This window comes from Verticillium nonalfalfae (genome assembly GCF_003724135.2).
Source record: "Verticillium nonalfalfae strain VnAa140/NRRL 66861 chromosome Unknown scaffold_97, whole genome shotgun sequence".
NCBI classification, from domain to species: Eukaryota; Fungi; Ascomycota; class Sordariomycetes; order Glomerellales; family Plectosphaerellaceae; genus Verticillium; species Verticillium nonalfalfae.
The window spans coordinates 33,871-50,508 of NW_021167322.1; the positions used below are offsets into that span (position 1 = coordinate 33,871).

Genomic DNA, 16,638 nt, shown 5'->3' on the forward strand with positions numbered 1-16,638 from the left:
CTTCGTAGCGTCGTCACGGCACCCTCGCTGTCGACGAAGCCGCAAATCGCCGACCAAGACGCGCACGCAAGAATGCGGGCAGCGAGGAACGGTGAGCCGGAGCGAGAACCTGCATGTCAACCAGCTGTTGCATATGCGATCCTTGGTTTAACCACCCCGGGAAAAAAAGGTCCTGCGCCCTCGGCGTGAGAGGCAGTCATGAGGTGAGGTGCAGCTCGTCATCCTCGAGGTGCAGTTCTTGCGATGGATGGTGTTTCTGCAGTGACTAAATGGGCGGGGTCCTCGACCATGGCAATTCATGGTCCAAGGAAGGCCATAAGCATGTCCCATCCCGCAGGCATCGCATCCTGAAGGCCTCTCATTCCTGAAAGCGAGGTATATCCTGAACAGCCTCCCACTTGTCACTTTCGCTATGCACGAGCCAGTGGCCTCAAGAACCCCAACACACAGCTCGTGCCGAACGTCAACAGGACGTGGCCGCCGTCGCCTCCGGTCTTCCCCGACGGCCCCGGTGCTCACTCCGACAGGTTCTGGACCTCGCCCAGCTCCATGTCGGGCACGGCCTGCTGGATGTGCTTGTCGAGCAGGGCGTCGTAGATGGCGGGCCCGCCGGGCAGCTGGGTGATGAGGCGGCGGATGTAGTTCAGGTCGTCCTCGGCGCCGATGCCGATGCCGTTGGGGCTCGAGGGCGTGAGGGGGATGCGGGCGAGGACGTCGACGACGGACGAGGCAATGTCGAACAGCTTCTCGGTGAGGCCGACGCCGTGGACCTTGATGCTGTCGAGCGGCAGGTCGCGCGTCGAGAGGGTCAGGTCCTTGGCGACCTCGAGCGGGTAGTGAAAGGTGAAGCTGGGGCCGGCCTGGAGGCCGTCCTCGGAGAGGTAGCCGAAGCGCAGGCGCAGCTGCCAGAGGATGATGCGCAGCCAGAGCTGGGTGACGCGGAGGTTGGCCTTTTGCGTGTCCTGCAGGCGCAGCGTCGGCCGGAGGGCGGCGTTGACGGCGAGCTCGACGTGGTGGAGCGCCGCGGGCGACGGCGGGGCCGCCCCCTGCTCCTTGTTGAGGAGCGCGACGAAGGACGTGTCGAGGGGCCGGAAGAGGGCGGCGAGGCACCAGAAGCCGACGAGGGACGGGTCGTCGTCGTCGGGGCCCGCGCTCGGCGTCTCGGGCGTGATCTGCAGCGTCACGGGCCGGCGGTAGCGCACGGCGTGCGAGCGTTCCGAGATGAGGAGCACCCAGAAGAGGCGGTCGGCGAGGGCGCGGACCTCGGCGTCGTCGTCGCGCGGCCGCAGCAGCAGCCACAGCGTGTTGGCCTCGCGCAGGAAGAGGAAGGCCTGGCTGTGGTGGAGCAGCGCCGCGTGGCAGGCGTAGAGGAGAAAGGTCAGGAGGCAGAGCGCGAGCGAAGGATTCGACTTGCGGGCGAAGTGGCGGTGCGCCAGGATGGCCTCGTCAAAGAGGCGCTCGCCGTAGGCCGAGTTCTTCTCCGCGATGAGGCCCTCATTGAACAGGCTCTCGGGCTCCTCGACCTGGAGCAGGATCAGCGCGCTCATGGCGGCGAGGACGAGCTGGGCCTCCATGGCGACCTCGGACGGCGTCGAGCTGGCGGCCGCGGCCTTGAGGCGACCAATGTACTCGGCCGTCACGATGGGGATGGTGGGGTACAAGCGGGCGAAGAAGCGCCGCGCGCAGTAGTTGACGACGGTCACCGGCAGCAGGTGGGCCAGCCGCTGGACCGAATCCTGCGCCGGCGGCAGGACGTAGGCCTGGGGGCTCGTCGCCGCGGCGGCGCCGGCGATGTGTCCTTGGGCCCAGGTGATCTGGACGGGACCCGGCATGCCGAGGCATTGGTCGGCGAGGCCATGGTCGGAGCAGCGCTTGCACGGGCGGTAGTCGCTGCACGCGCGGCGCAGGTTCCGACAGCGTTGACAGGCGCGGGAGACCTGGGCTCTCTTGGCTCCCTTGGCGGTCGCATCGTGAGCATGAGGGTCGTCTTCGCCGGGCCGCTTCTCAGGGCGCAGGTGAGACGAGGAGGATGTGGCGGGGGACAAGGAGGTGTCGGACTGTCTTCGGATATGACTCATGGTCCCCAGCTGGCGAGGCGAGCAGCATCGTGCAATGGCCGCAGGGCTTGTTCGAGATATGTGTGTGTGTGTTTGTGAGTTTGTGTGTGTAGTGTCGCGTGTTTTGACTGAGCCTTGCCCATTCAGTTCGCATCAGGTTGCATTGCCGACATCTGGGGTAACGTGGGGTCACATGATGCTGAGTCAGCGCTCGATCATGCGCGCGAAGCTTGTCATATTCATCTATCAATAAAATAATAGGTCACATAAAGAATTGAAGTAAATCCAAGGCGGACAGAGTCCTCCGAGTCTTGGTCCAAAACTCGGCATCGCCAAAATGATTCAAGGGAGGCTCGAACTCCCGACCTTCGGTGAACTCCTCTGATCGTCATCAAGGCTCTAGATCAGCGTGGATGGATGTTAGACTGACGTGATAACCAACTACACCACCGAACCGGATGATTTCGGTCTACTTTGCGGGGTTCATGCCCTCATGGTCCCTGATGGTGTGGTTGCTGGGACTTGTTGACTACCCACCGTAGCTTAGCTAGCAGGCGGTTGGAAAATGCTCAAAACACTCAGAGACCTCCCAGCTCAGGGTCCCCTACTAGATTTGCTAGTAACCAACGGTTAACGAGAGTTGTCATCTTAAGAACAACAGAACCAGGAATCTTTTACTGTGCAAGACGGTTATACATAGGATAAAACAGCATGATAACTAGGTAGTTTTCCTTATTTGTAAAGGCGTAGAAATGTCATCGATGCGTCAATTTCGTGGTTTGAGGAGGAATCACACGGCGTCGCAACCTTTTGTCAACCGCTTGCTTAGGACCCTAGGAATAGACACAGATAGTTCATGAGAGATTGAGAGGGGGGGTGAGCATGGCATGGGCTTCGAGGCCCCGTCTGTGTAAGACATTGCATGGGGACAGTCAAGATGACGAACCTGCATTTCCCCAGAAAGTCGGTTCACCTGCCGCTTTGGATAAACTGTCTAACCTCGAAAAAAGGAAAAAAGAAAAAGAAAAAAAAAAGAAAACGCCCCCCAAGCCTGGTTGATGGACCAGGCTGATTGCCATGCAGAAAAGACGAACCCACGCCATCCTAACGCCTTGATCGCCGACAGCGCTCTAGCTTCACTCTTGTTGGAGGCGAGTCTCGCTCACAGCTCAAAGTTTGTGTATATCCTTGACTCCCACACACCCAGTGCTGGCCAGCCGCTCTTGTCGACCGAGCTCTCCGCCACGCCAGCCGTGCCAACGAGAAGCCGCACGTCTCCCTTCTCGCACTCGAGAGCAGCAGCCACATCGCCCACTGGTCTCTCCTCTCTGGAAAAGTTCATGACGACCAGCACGCGCCGGCACTGCTCGGTATACGGGCTCTGCTTGACGTACTTCCACACCTTCTCATCCTCGGGCTCGAGCAGCTTGTGCGACCCAAACACAAACACGTCCTTGTAATGCTTTCGTAGCCTCAGCATCTGCCGGTAGAACGAGAGAATCGATTTGGGATCGGCCATCTGCTGCGCGGCGTTGATCCTCTTGTACTCGTCATGCACCCTCATCCAGGGCTTCGCGTCAGCAGACGTGAACCCGGCGTTGGGCGAGTCGTCCCACTGGAAGGGGATCCGCGCGTGGTCCCGCGCCATGATGCGCAGACCGTGCATCGTCTTGGCCATCTTGTCCTCGTCGCCCGACGCGCACGCCTCGGCGTAGAAGTTGGAGCTCTCAATGTCCTTGTACTCCTCGACGCCCCACGCCGCCGGCATGTTGGTCATGCCGATCTCCTGGCCCTGGTACAGGAACAGCGTGCCCGTCATGGTGGCCTGCCACAGCGCGATGGTCCTGGCGCTCGCGGCCCAGAGCGCGGGCGTGGCGTCGTCGCCGAACCGCGACACGGCGCGCCCGTTGTCGTGGTTCTCGCAAAACGCCGTCGCCCAGGCGTCGGTGCCCTCGATGAAGGCCTGCCACGTCGCCGTCAGCGTCTTGAGCCGCGACAGCGGGAACGGGTCGTAGAGGTATTTGCCGCCGAACCCGTTGCCGTTGCCGAGCCGGATGACGGAGAACTCGAACACCATGTCGAGCTCGCGCGCCGCCGCCGACACGTAGGGCAGCACCTGCGACGGGTGCGGCGTCAGCGACAGCTCGCCCACCGACACGGCGTTGTAGGGCGCCAGCGCCTTGGCGTTCATCTCGCGGATGAACTCGTGGATCCGGGGGCCGTTGCACCACATCTCCGGCGCCGGCTGGTGCGGGCTCGTCGGGTCCGTGACGGGCGCGTCGACGTACTCGGTCCGCTTCGAGTACTTGTTGACCGTGTCGATGCGGAACCCGTCGACGCCGCGGTCCAGCCAGAAGCGCATCGTGTTGTCGTAAATGGCCTCGCGGCACTCTTCGTTCTCCCAGTTGAGGTCCGGCTGGTCAGGCGCGTAGAGGTGGAGGTAGTACTCCTCCGTCCCGGCGTCCCAGGTCCACGTCGGGCCGGCGAAGTAGCCTCGCCAGTTTGTGGGTGGGTGCCGGACCCCGTCGGCGTCGTAGCGTGCGGGCTTCCAGATGTACCAGTCTCGTTTCGGGTTGGATTTGGAGGATCGAGAGTCTTTGAACCACTGGTGCTCGTTGGACGTGTGGTTGACAACGAGGTCGAGGATGACCTTCATGCCCCGGCTGTGGCATTCGCGCAGGAGAGTGTCGACGTCTTCGACTGTGCCGTAGGCGGCTCTTGGGACTTGTCAGCGATTCTGAGGATGGCAGAGAGGCCCTCTTCGACACGTACTCAATGGCTTGGTAATCCGACACGTCGTACCCCATGTCCTTCTGCGGACTGGCAAAAATAGGCGACACCCAGACGACGTCGACGCCGAGGTCGCTGAGGTAGTCGACCTTGGAGATCAGCCCCTCGAGGTCGCCCCAGCCATCGCCGTTTGCGTCTTTGAAACTTGCGGGGTACACCTGGTAGAAGACGGCATCCTTCCAGTACGGCTGTTTGCCGACGTAGCGATTCTCGTCGTCCCAGATGAGAGAGCCCATGGTGCGTTTGGTGAGGAGCAGACGGCGTTGGAGACTAGACAGTGAGAGGAGGCAGAAAGGGAGCTCACTCGAGTGAAAGCTAGCCGGGAGGAAACATGGACTTTTGACCAACGTCATGATATCCGATCGGCGTGGTGACAGTGGTTGCAGGGCGGGTCGCGTGGAGATAGGCGGGCATGGTGGGCGGGTGGGCGAACATGGCCACGCGAGCGCGGAGACTCCTCCGGCCAACTCCGGACGAAGAGGAGGCTAGCGGTGTGTCCTTTCCAATTCATGTGAATATGTTTCTTCTCGCAGACTCTGTGACGACGAGGCGTAAAAAATCCCCCTTGTGCGGCGTCCTTTGTGGTACTTGCAGACCAAACAAAACGACAAACTCCGACGCCCGAGGACCGAAGGCGGGAGATGGCGGAGTCTCCGCGCGCCAAGCATCACCTAAAAGCATCAAATACATTGGACTCCGCCCTGCAGCGACGAGACGCGGAGTGGCGTCCCCTCGAGGTGCCAATGTGCCGAGTCATGCCCGGGGGCTCGGTCCCACCACCTGATCGCCCGCGTTTCCCTGCTTTCTCCCCTCGATTCGGCTCACAGCAAATTCTCACGTCTGTCATGACATTGGTTCCCCCCCCCCCCCTTGTCTGACAGTCAACGTGGGTTCATGGCCTTTCCCCAGGCTTCTCCACAGTATTCTTCTTCCCTCCGCCTCCCCACCCAAGCTCCCAGCTCGCAACCCATGAGACCGGGCTCACTCGTTGGGACGGCATAAGTCACAGACCAGACAATCTTCTCCTTAGCGCCGAGGGGATGCATGCACTCTGGGGATAAAAAGGACATTGATGCCCACGTCTCATCGTACATCGCCATTACCACCTCTCAACCCGCATCTCATCCCCTACCTTTACCCACTGCTGCTCTCTGTCGACTTGACTTGACAGCATGGCCGACCAAAAGCCCATAAGCGAGTCGTTCCCCAAGGACAAGGAGATGGCTACCGCTCACGAGGAGGCGGCCGTTGCGCCGGGGGCCATCGCCTCCGAGGCCAAGCAGGCGGCTGATGCCGAGCAAAACATGACTGTCTTGCAGGCTATCAAGGCATATCCCAAGGCCATCGCCTGGTCTGTTCTGCTGTCGAGCACCCTCATCATGGAGGGCTACGATCTTGCGCTGCTCGGAAACCTCTACGGTATTTCGGAGTCTGTCTATCCCCTTTATAGAGCCTGTCTGACCACCCCCCTGCAGGCAACTCGCACTTTAACAAGTACTTTGGCGAGTTCCACGAGGCCAGCGGCAAATACGTCATCTCTGCCGCCTGGCAGTCGGGCCTCTCCAACGGTGCCCGCGCCGGTGAGGTCTTTGGCCTCATCATTGCCGGCTGGATGACCGATCGCTGGGGCTACCGCTACACCACCATGGCCAACCTCGTGGCCATGATCGGCTTCATCTTTATCCTCTTCTTCGCGCCCAACGTCCAAGTTCTCGTCGTCGGCCAGATTCTCTGCGGAATTCCCTGGGGCGCCTTCCAGTCCGTGACACCGGCCTATGCCAGCGAGGTGGCGCCGGTCATTCTGCGGCCGTTCTGCACGACCTTTATCAACGCTTGCTGGGTACGTTATGACGCTCGCCGGGACATCTCCTCGTGAAACAGGCTGCTGACACTTCCCAGGTCATCGGTCAGCTGCTCAGCTCCGGCATTTGCCGCGCAACCATCAACAGGCCAGACAACTGGAGCTGGCGCATCCCGTACGCCGTCCAGTGGGTTTGGCCTATCCCCATTCTCATTGGCCTGATCTTTGCTCCCGAGTAAGTCCGGTGGTCCGACCCTTGCGTGAGCGACGTGACTGACATGTCCCTAAAAAAGATCACCATGGTGGCTCGTCCGTCACAACAGGAGAGAAGAGGCCCGCCACTCTCTTGTGCGCCTCACGAAGCGCGATCAGCCCAGTGTCAACGTCGAAAACACGCTCGCCATGATCGAGTACACCAACGCCCGCGAGGCCGAGCTCAGCGAGGGCACATCGTACCGCGACTGCTTCCGGGGCACTGATCTTCGCCGCACAGAAATTGTCGTGATTCTCTGGATCGTTCAGACGCTGGGAGGACAGAACATAATGGGTTATTTTTCATTCTTTATGGTGCAGGCTGGCTTAGATCCTTCGAATTCGCTTTCGTTGTCGATCGCCAACTCGGGGTTGGGCCTCGTGGGAGTTTTCTGCAGCTGGATATTGATGTCTTACGTGGGGCGGAGAAAGATCCACTTCACAGGACTCACGTGCCAGCTGCTCATCTTGGTCATTGTTGGCTCTCTTCACTTTGCAGGGAACCAGGCCTCTCTGTGGGCAACCGCCGGATGCCTCATTCTCTTCACCTTTGTGTACGACCTGACAGTCGGTCCCGTTACTTACTCGCTCATCTCGGAGCTGTCCTCAACGCGCCTCAAGACCAAGACCATCGTCCTGGCGCGCGCGGCCTACAACACATCCAATATCTTCGTCAACGTCATGACCAACTACCAGCTCTCCACGGCTGCCTGGAACTGGGGATCGAGGACTGCTTATTTCTGGGCCGGCACCTGCTTCTTCTGCGTCATCTGGGTCTATTTCCGTCTGCCAGAGCCCAGAGGGCGCACGTATGCGGAGCTGGATATGCTGTTTGAGCAGGGCGTGTCGGCGAGGAAATTCGCCAAGACGAAGGTGGACGCTTATACCGAAAGCACCCCGCTTGAGAAGAAATCATCGGAGGGTGCTTATTGAAGAGGCAGTGAAAGAGGACTTGTCAAGTCATGAAGCATCTGAAATCGAATTTACGTTCTGCGAGGTTTTTGTACCATGATCCACGTTGGTCATTTGAGGTCATCGTGAATGAGCACTCCACTCACTGCTACATGGTCTCGGACTCTCTGTCACGATCCAAATATGTTACCATGTCGGAAAACGCCCCACACTTATTTGTGCTATGGGCCAAAGGGAATTTTTTACGATTGACTCAATAATCTTCAGTTTAGTACAGCATAAGTAGGTAAGTGAACCACGATTCTACCTTACCTAGGTAGTTTACATCGCGCTACATGAATGATCAATACCATGGTATCTCAAGACATGAAACAGAATCTGGATATCGTTACCTTATCAGTGCGCGGTGATGCCGCTTGGATAGAAAGAGGTTCGGGATGTGGCATATTTAAGATTGTGGATGCGATTGTAGTCGCGCAGCCCAGAGAATCACCACTTGACGTTTACTCTTGACATACCTGATCTTTGCCTCTCTCGTTCGTTCAATGTGTGGTGGTATACCCATATTGCAGCCTTGATAGTTGGAATCACTGGTTCTGTCTGACTACTGATCGGGAGTCATCATGTTGTTACCTGTAATAACGTTGTGGTCAAGGCTTTCCACGTTGTCCGCTGAATCTGAGCAAGGAACTCAGAAACTTCTCACTTTGCTGCAAGCAAACATAATACGAGTGATTCGCCCCAGGTTACTTTGGTGTTCATGGTTCGCCTAGGCTGAGTAGACCTTACCGTACAGATCACGGCGACTCTAATCCATAGAGTCTGATGGATGACAGCGGTGTCTGGCCGTCTAGGGCGCAGTGTTTGGGTCATATCTTGAGGTCAAGCACATGACAAGTGGTTAACTAGAAGGCTGTCTGTCACCAAGACCAAAGTGGCGTGGAAAAGCTAGCTATCAGAGGAGGGAAACCTGGGTGCGAACACTAATAGCGCCTCCCTTCCGTTTCTCTCAATTCAAACTCTGCCTTATTCACAGGAATATCTGACTCATCCGGGCATCAAGTAAAATACCTCCATTCCTGGTCCCGTTCTTTCTTCCTTCCCATTCCCTTCTCCATCCCGACTTCCGCCAGGCGCTGGCAAATGATTTCTCAATCCAACCTCTCTGCTACATCTCGCAATTCGAAACGGATTATTTGTTCTTTAAGTTTGAAGCATTCATCGTACCAATTTCTCTGAGTGTTCTTTCTCGAGTTTCAATGGCCTCCCGGTGCTCTTTATTGCTTGATACCTGCACTTGCGGCCAAGGTTTCGGCTTTACACAACTCTTGTAATGTTTCTGCTCTTTCCAGCTTTTAGGCCCTGTGACCGTTGCATCCTAATTGTACTCATATTCTCGAGAGGCTATCCTCAATTTCATTATGTATCTCCGCTTGTATTACTGACCATTCGGCCTGCTTTTCTCTGTATCACGGAAGCGCCAATTGGCGACTTTTGCGACAAGCCCCCGGGCTATGCTCATTGTTTTTGATCTATGTCCGTGTTATCAAATCTTATACTGACCTGTTAATCCGAAACAATACCATGAACGCCAGGACCTGCTATAGCAGCATCGCATCAGCATCAACATAAGCAGAATCCGCAACAGCAACACCCGCAACATCACCACCATTATCATCACCATGTAAGTCATGCTGTGCACATCGGCAATGACCATGCCAATGGCGACATGTATCAGTTAATCCACATAAAACAATGGATCGCGACGGCAAGAACGACGATAAAGACGGCTCCGAGACGAAAATTGTTAGTGGTCGCGGCGGCGGCAGTCGTGGTAGACGAGGAGGGGGAATAGAAGCCCGAGAAGGCCGCGGAGGCGGTGGTGATCGAGGAGGCTACGGCGGCGGCCTCCGTGGCACCTTGTGCACGGGGGCGACGTTCCTTTGAGGCCTGATTTGCAGCCAGTGCGTGTCATCGGAGCAAGAGTCAAAGCCTCGTTTTGCTTTGGACCGTCCTCACTGGAGCGAGGGTACACGTTGATTGATGATTCACTGGGAGGTAGGTATGAGACTGGTAAACACTCCGGTGTAGTGACGACACGGAAAGCTATCGCTTCGTAACCCATGCTCCACGAACACCAGGCATGTCATCGAGGCTCGATCCATGTCAGGGCACATGAAAACAGACGACACATGAATAACACATCGAAGAATACACAAACATGGAACATTCTACAGACTCTGCCCTCTTCGTCGACGCCACTTCATGACCCTGTCGACAGCCTATACTCGACACCACGCTGACACGCCCCGGTAGCCACCTCAAAAGCCAAGCCCGCATACAACCCGCCGAGCCCCATGAAAGTCCGCGCATAATAGTTGGCGTAGGCCGGCGATTCGTACGTCACAATGACAAAAGCGGTACTGGCTCCGAGCCCGAGCCCGACGGCCAGGTATCGGCCGACCTGCGTCTCCGGCCAGGCGAGCTGCGCGGAGAGGGTGGCCAGCATGAGCGCCAGGAGCTGGGCGGCGAGGATGGCGACGAGGGCGGCGCCCATGTATTCCTCGTTGTCGGCGTATAGCTCGCTCTTGGCCAAGACGCCGATGATGAGCCACGGGACCGCCGAGAGGATGGTGCAGGCGACGGAGAAGCGGGCGCACGTGGCGGTGTCGGTGGTTTCGGGCGCGAACTCCATGGGTTCGAGGGTGACTTGGCGGTCTTCATACTGGGGGAGGATCGCTTTCTCGGAAGACATGACGCTCGGCTATGATGGGGAGCGGGCCAAGATGCCGGATGGATGTTGTCGAGCAGGAGGTGAGATGGGTTTGCGTCTGGGAATGATGATGTCTACAGAGAGACAACTCCCAGATGACAGGCCAGGCTGCCGCCTTTTGAACCCAACAAGGCCTCTGGCGGAACGGTCTCTCCCAAGAATGCCCAGGCTGGGGTCGGGAACAGGGCACAGCAGTCTGAGGAATCCGACCTCTCTTGAACGGGCTTGGCTCACCGCGGTGTGGTTGCCACGACGCTTCCCCCAAGAGGGGCTGAATTCTTCATAACAGCCTGCGTGCGCTTCACTTCTCGGCATTCCGCCCCCGCTGAGCCATGGACGATGTTCTTCTGCAGGGTGTGGACGGTTGGGCCCCATGTTGCGCCGACTGTACACCCCTGGAATGGCATAAATCTGGTCGGGTAGAGCTTTTTGCGCAAGACACCGCGTGTCCGGGAGCCAATGGCCAGAGGAACAAGAGTGGTGGATCTGGCCAGGCCACGTTCAACGAGCTGCACGGTGCACATTCCATGACCCAAGTCGTGTTGGAATGCTGCGGGCCACAATGCAAGGGGCACGTCGATTGACGACAGCGCTGCGACGCCCCCCCCTTTGGCCCCCATACCAGAAATAGCCGGCATGGCGTGCACTTCCAAGACGTACTTCTGTCTGCCAAGCTCATGGCAGGGAGGTCTGCCGCAAGCGAGCCCTCGATATAGCCCAGAGACGAAGCTAACGCGTCGCTAAAGGTAGCCTGAGCATTCAATGCGCCGAACTATTGCTGTGCATGGCTTCTGATACAGGGCTCGGTGCGTGGCGGTTCGCACGCGTCGGGTGCCTCTATCACGACAATGCTGTTGTGGAAGGCCAAGCTCCCCGCCACCAGCGCTTCAAGGTGGATCAGGCGCTGAGTGCCAGGCAAAAATCGAAGCGGTCAAGTTGTGTCTCCTCTTTATTTGTTTGTCACCAGTACCACCTACGCTGAATGGTACGAAGTTGAGAGCCGTTCACCGCTCTCTGGTTCGACGCGAAACAGGCTTCAGAAACATCACGACACCGAATCGCAGGCTCAACGCCAAACAGCCCAAAACAAAAGATATGCTCCGAGGCGGATTCGAACTGCCGTCAATGCAGTATTGTAGTAAGAACCACAATGCATCATCCTAACCAACTAGACGATCGAAGCTGTTGGATGTGCAGGGGTGCGGCCGGCGGCATCTTGACCGACGTGGACGGTGGCGTCATGCGAGACCCGCTGGGCTGCAGCGCCGCCGTTTGTTTTCCGTGTCGTGATCGCTTCGTGTAGACAGGGCGTATGTGGTCACCGGCTGGTCGTGGCCTGATGAAGCTTGAAGGTCGAGTCCTTGAGCATGCATGTTTCGCTCGTCTGTGAGCAGCCATCTCGGTGCAAGACATCTCAACGGCATGCACGGAAGTGTGACATCAAGTGTGTAAACACTGCAAAAGCATTGCGCTACACGGTCAAGTAAGTCATCGATCTATTCGGCGTATGCAAGCCATGGATATCATCCATGCCCAGAGCCATGGGGGCATGCTTCTCTCTATCTACAACGGGAATCTCACTCATCACTCATGAGTCATTACAATTTTTGGTTCGCTTTTCCACCTCGGTTCCTTCCGTTCATCCCAAACCAAAGACATCTAGGACAGGGCCTGGACGAGCTTCTGCACGAGAGCGCGCGTCTCGGGCTCGAGCTGCTCCTCGGGCGGGCTGAGGACCTGCTGGAGGATGGGCAGAATCTTGGGCGTCAGCTGCTGGACGGCAGGGTTCTGCTGGTCGTAGAGCTTGAAGATGGCCTGGTAGATGGGCTCGTTCTCCTCGTAGTCCTCCTTCAGGGGGAGCACGTCGAGGACGGCGGGCAGCACCTTCTCAACGAGGGCGGGCTGCGGGTTGGCGCTGATCATGCGGCAGATGCAGCCGGAGACGTTGTCGGTGATGCGCGACTCCTGGACCTGCAGAAGGGGCTCGAGCTTGCGCAGAATGTCGGCGTAGCGAGGGAAGGTCGTGTTGGTGTCGGTCGAGTTGAGGATGAGCTGGCCAATGGCGTAGGCGGCGTTGGACTTGGTGAGCGAGTCCTCGTCGGAGAGGCGGTGGAAGAGCACGGGGAGCAGCGAGCCGGTGAACTCGGTGACGGCGCCACCCATGAACTTGATGGCCTCGGCAATGACACCGACGGCGGTCGAGCGCTCGAGGGACTCCTGGGAGCTGGCGAACTTGAGGACCGGCTTCTCAAAGACCTTCCAGAGCTCGCCAAAGTCGGGGCCGAGGGCCGTGGCGAGGCCCAGCACGACGTCGAGGGCCGTGTCAATAACGAGCCAGTCAAACTCGGACGAGCCGCCCTCGGCGTCCTGCTCCTCCTCCTCGTCACCAAGATCCTGCTGGCAAGGGTGCGAGCGGGTGATGAGAGTGCTGAGGACAGTGACGGTCTGGGGGAGCATGTCCTCCTGGGTCAAGATGGCGGGACCGCAGGCCTTGAGGGTGGCACCAACGTTGCGGTTGATCTCGGTGACGACGTCACTAGAATAATCGTCAGCGTCAAGTCGAATAGAGTAGCGTGCGTGACGACGTGTAGAGGATATCCAAAGTCAGGAGTAGATCAAACGTGTTCTCAGCAACCGCGGCATAAATGCCGCGTCTGAGTGAGCTGGGTATAACGCGAGGTATTCATCATTCAGGAGTGGGGATTGTAAAGAGAGGCGTGGCACATACCGTTCGTTGTCGTCGGCCCAGAGCATGAGAGTGGCCTTGGTGACAAGCTCGCCAAGGGCGGTGAGCGAGGCATCAGGGGTCTGCTTCAGGGGAATACCAGGCTGCCACTTCTGGCCGGACTGGTCCTCGAACAGCTGCCAGACGCGGGCGTACGAGCGCCACAGAGTGGAGAGGGCGGCCTTGCGGCTGCCGTCATAAGCGCTCTCCACGAGGGGAAGGATCTTCTCCATGGCGGGCTCGAGGTATTGCCTGACGGCGGCGAGATCGCACGAGTGGGTGACGACGTCACCGAACACCTCGAGAGCGATCTCCTGCTCCATGTCGATGGCGGTTACACCGGCGAGGTCATCGAGCCAGTCCTCGTCATCCTCACCCTCCTCAGCAATGGCCTGGTCAATCTCGTCCTCGGTAGGCTTGACCTTGATGCGGCGGCCACCGACGGAAATGACACCATCGGGAGCGTCGTCGGCGTTGAGGCCGGGGATCTCAAGCTCCTCCTCCTCAGACTCGAGGCACTCAAAGAGGCCCTTGAAGACGCCGGGCAGGAAGTGGGCAAAGTCAGCACCGTAGACCTTGGAGAGCGAGGCCCAAAGGATAAAGCTAGTCTCCTTGAGGCGGGCGCTGTCCAGGGACAGTGCCTCCTCGCTGGCCTTCATGAGGTCGACGACGTAGGGCTGGAAAGCCTCGGGGCCGACGGCGCCGGCGATGCGGCCCATGGAGTCGCAGACGGAGGAGCGCAGAGCGAGGGTGTCATCATCACCAGTGACGGTGACGTACTGGCCGAGAGCGCTCATGACGTCCTTGAAGTAAGGCTTGAAGGCCTCACCACCCATGGAGAAGGCGATGGCGCCAATGGCGCCAGCGGCGGCAGCCTTGACGCCCGAGTCCTCGTGGTTGAGGAGCTTGCCCATGGGCACGATGAGCTTGGGGCCGTACACCTTCATGAGGTCGGCCTCGAGACCCTCGCCGACGAGCGAGTCGAGGGCGCTGCAGACGGAGCGGATGACACCGACGTTCTTCTTGCTCGACTCCTGCGAGGCAGCCTCGAGGTTCTTCAGGAGAGCGGCAATGAGGTCCTCGTGACCAGAGGCGAGCTCATCAGCCATCTCGTCGGCGAGGTGGATGAGACCAATGAGGGCAGCGTAGCGCACGCTGTCATCGTGGTCGTTGAGGAGCTTGACGATCATGGGCAGGAGAGTCTTGAGCTGGGTGGCAATGAAGTCGGGGGCACCCTCGGCGGCCGTGCCGAGAGCGAGGATGGCGGCCTTGCGGTGGCCGGGGTCCTGGTGCTGCGCGTACTGGGGGAACGTCTCGAGCAGGGGGACGATGACCTGGCGAGGGGGCAGGTCGCTCGCGAGCTGGTCGATCAGGGAGAGAGCAGTCTTGGCGGGCGACGTGTCATCGGGGTCGGCCTCGTCCTCGACCTCGGTGAGGATCTGCATGCTCTTGACCATGAGCTGGGCACCCATGTCCTTCATGGCCTGAATCTTCATGCGGCGGTAGCGAGCACACTGGCCGAGGAAGGACAGAGCCTGCGAACGGGCCTCATCCTCCGCGTTGGTGTTGGCGGCCAGGTCAATCATGAACTGGATGAGATCCTTGAGGTGGGGTGCCAGGAAGGCGGGGTCGTAGGCGAGGAAGTTTTGGAAAATCTCAAAAATGACCTTGTACTGCTCGTCGGCCTCGGCCTGCACGGCGTCCTTGAGAATCTGGACAATGGGCTGGACGAAGAAGTGAATGGCAGCGAGGCTCTCGGCATCGTCCTCGGGGTCGACGAGCATCAGCAGCGAGCCGATGGCCTTGACCGAGTTGAGGCGGACATCGACGCTGGCGGGGTCCTGAATGGTGGACTTGAGGATGTTCAGGAGCTGGGGTACCTGCTCGCTGAAGTTTGTGGGGTCCTCGTCGAGAATGGCGTAGAGGGTGAAGGAGCCAACCTCGCGAGCGGCTGTGCTCTCCTGGCTGACGAGGGAGAGGAGCTGCTCGACGCAGGCCTGACCGGCGGCGTCCTTGTTGTCGAGGTCAATGCTGATGGCACGGGCCAGGAGACGGCACTTGGAGTGGCGACCGTTGGTGGTAGGGTCGCTGACAGCGCTCTCAATGAGGTGCTTGCGAGCGACGTTCCGCTGGTCGTCGTTGACCTTCAGCCAGTGCTTGGCCGTGATGCGCTGGGCCTGCACAGAGGCCAGCTGACGGATGCCGGCGTCATTGTGGGAGACGGCAATCTCGATGAGCAGCAGCAGGGACTGGGGCTGCGAGTAGTAGTTCTTCTGGAGCTCGGCGGTGACGGCCTTGACCTTTTCCGTGTCGGCTGTTTAGAAACGAAAGTGTCAGTAGGACCAATACGATGAGAAGAGATGAAAAAAATACGTAGTTTTGTAGGAACAGCGAGGAGAGGAAGAATCAGCAAAAGGAAAAAAAAAAATCCTGGTGGCTGGGGGTAGGAGCCAGGGTTTCTTCTTCCTCACCTCGCTTCGTGCCGGTCAGTGCGGCCAGCAAGGGGGGGGTGCACGATGTCTTGCCTTGCGCGCGCGCGCAGGCTTTCATCGCGGCCAAAGAACGAAGGAGGGAAAACGGGATAGAGACTCACGAATCTGGCTCGCCTGGAGCAGCTGCGCCAACTGGTCCTTGTCCATGATGGCTGATTTTGGGAGGAAAGGAGGAGGGGGAGGAGAAGTGAGGAGGGGTGGTAGAGGGGAAGGGAAAAAAGGTGAAGCCAGAGAAAAAGTTGCCCCGCGGCAGAATTTATCAGGCAGTCTGTTGTTTTGGGGCCCCGCTACCCTCTGTTGTTACGACCAGGTATGTACATGTACCTCATCCTTTGGTCCTTGGGTACGGTACTTCAGCGGTTGCGTGGGACTGGCGCGAACCATGAGGTACCTCTCTCTCTCTCCCTGCCTCTGGTGTGTCGGGTGTGTGTGTGGGCAGGCGCAAATTCTGGTGCTGCGCTGGCTGTCGCTCGCTGCTGCCCAACTCCAGTGGCCATCGCTTCCCAGATCAGAAGCACCACAAAAATTTACATTTTACTGGGGCCACTGATGACCTGGCTTGTCTGGCTTGCCTGATCATGGTCCACAGCCTATTTTCCGCCGTCCATGGTCCACCTGAATGAGCAAAGCGTCCTGCTCGAGAGGAAGACCCTGGAAAAAAAAATTCTACTGCCCCCGCATCTACAAGATTGGACTTTTCGGATAAGATAAGAGGTGCTGTCGTGGCGGGGTAACGCGACGCGTGCCGTGCCTTGGTGCGGGCTCGCACTATTGGCACTGTCCTTACGTCATCCCTTCCTGTCTGTCAGCAGATGGATGAATCACTACGAAGCCCA

General features: G+C 58.6%; 5 protein-coding genes and 2 non-coding genes across 7 annotated transcripts; 1 reads left to right on the forward strand and 6 right to left on the reverse strand.

Moving 5' to 3' along the window:
- Positions 1–515: 515 nt before the first annotated feature.
- On the reverse strand, positions 516–2,078 carry D7B24_009542 (uncharacterized protein; the record flags this gene model as incomplete). Its single annotated transcript, XM_028643614.1, has 1 exon — positions 516–2,078. One exon carries the CDS (start codon positions 2,076–2,078, stop codon positions 516–518), a length of 1,563 nt encoding a protein of 520 aa, XP_028492810.1.
- A 317-nt stretch (positions 2,079–2,395) lies between these two features.
- On the reverse strand, positions 2,396–2,513 carry D7B24_009543. Its single transcript has one exon. It is a non-coding gene; the product is annotated as a tRNA-Val (tRNA).
- Positions 2,514–3,219: 706 nt separating this feature from the next.
- On the reverse strand, positions 3,220–5,083 carry MAL12_2 (alpha-glucosidase mal12; the record flags this gene model as incomplete). The annotated part of the gene is made up of 2 exons (XM_028643615.1): positions 3,220–4,774; positions 4,830–5,083. 2 exons carry the CDS (start codon positions 5,081–5,083, stop codon positions 3,220–3,222), a joined length of 1,809 nt encoding a protein of 602 aa, XP_028492811.1.
- Positions 5,084–6,019: 936 nt separating this feature from the next.
- D7B24_009545 (uncharacterized protein) lies at positions 6,020–7,833 on the forward strand (the record flags this gene model as incomplete). The annotated part of the gene is made up of 4 exons (XM_028643616.1): positions 6,020–6,266; positions 6,323–6,687; positions 6,747–6,883; positions 6,942–7,833. The coding sequence occupies 4 exons, from the start codon at positions 6,020–6,022 to the stop codon at positions 7,831–7,833; spliced, it is 1,641 nt and encodes a 546-aa protein (XP_028492812.1).
- Positions 7,834–10,075: 2,242 nt separating this feature from the next.
- On the reverse strand, positions 10,076–10,567 carry D7B24_009546 (uncharacterized protein; the record flags this gene model as incomplete). The annotated part of the gene is made up of 1 exon (XM_028643617.1): positions 10,076–10,567. The coding sequence occupies one exon, from the start codon at positions 10,565–10,567 to the stop codon at positions 10,076–10,078; it is 492 nt and encodes a 163-aa protein (XP_028492813.1).
- A 1,114-nt stretch (positions 10,568–11,681) lies between these two features.
- Positions 11,682–11,768, reverse strand: D7B24_009547. Its single transcript has one exon. It is a non-coding gene; the product is annotated as a tRNA-His (tRNA).
- A 476-nt stretch (positions 11,769–12,244) lies between these two features.
- D7B24_009548 (uncharacterized protein) lies at positions 12,245–15,949 on the reverse strand (the record flags this gene model as incomplete). The annotated part of the gene is made up of 3 exons (XM_028643618.1): positions 12,245–13,121; positions 13,314–15,624; positions 15,904–15,949. The coding sequence occupies 3 exons, from the start codon at positions 15,947–15,949 to the stop codon at positions 12,245–12,247; spliced, it is 3,234 nt and encodes a 1,077-aa protein (XP_028492814.1).
- Between the last annotated feature and the right edge of the window lie 689 nt (positions 15,950–16,638).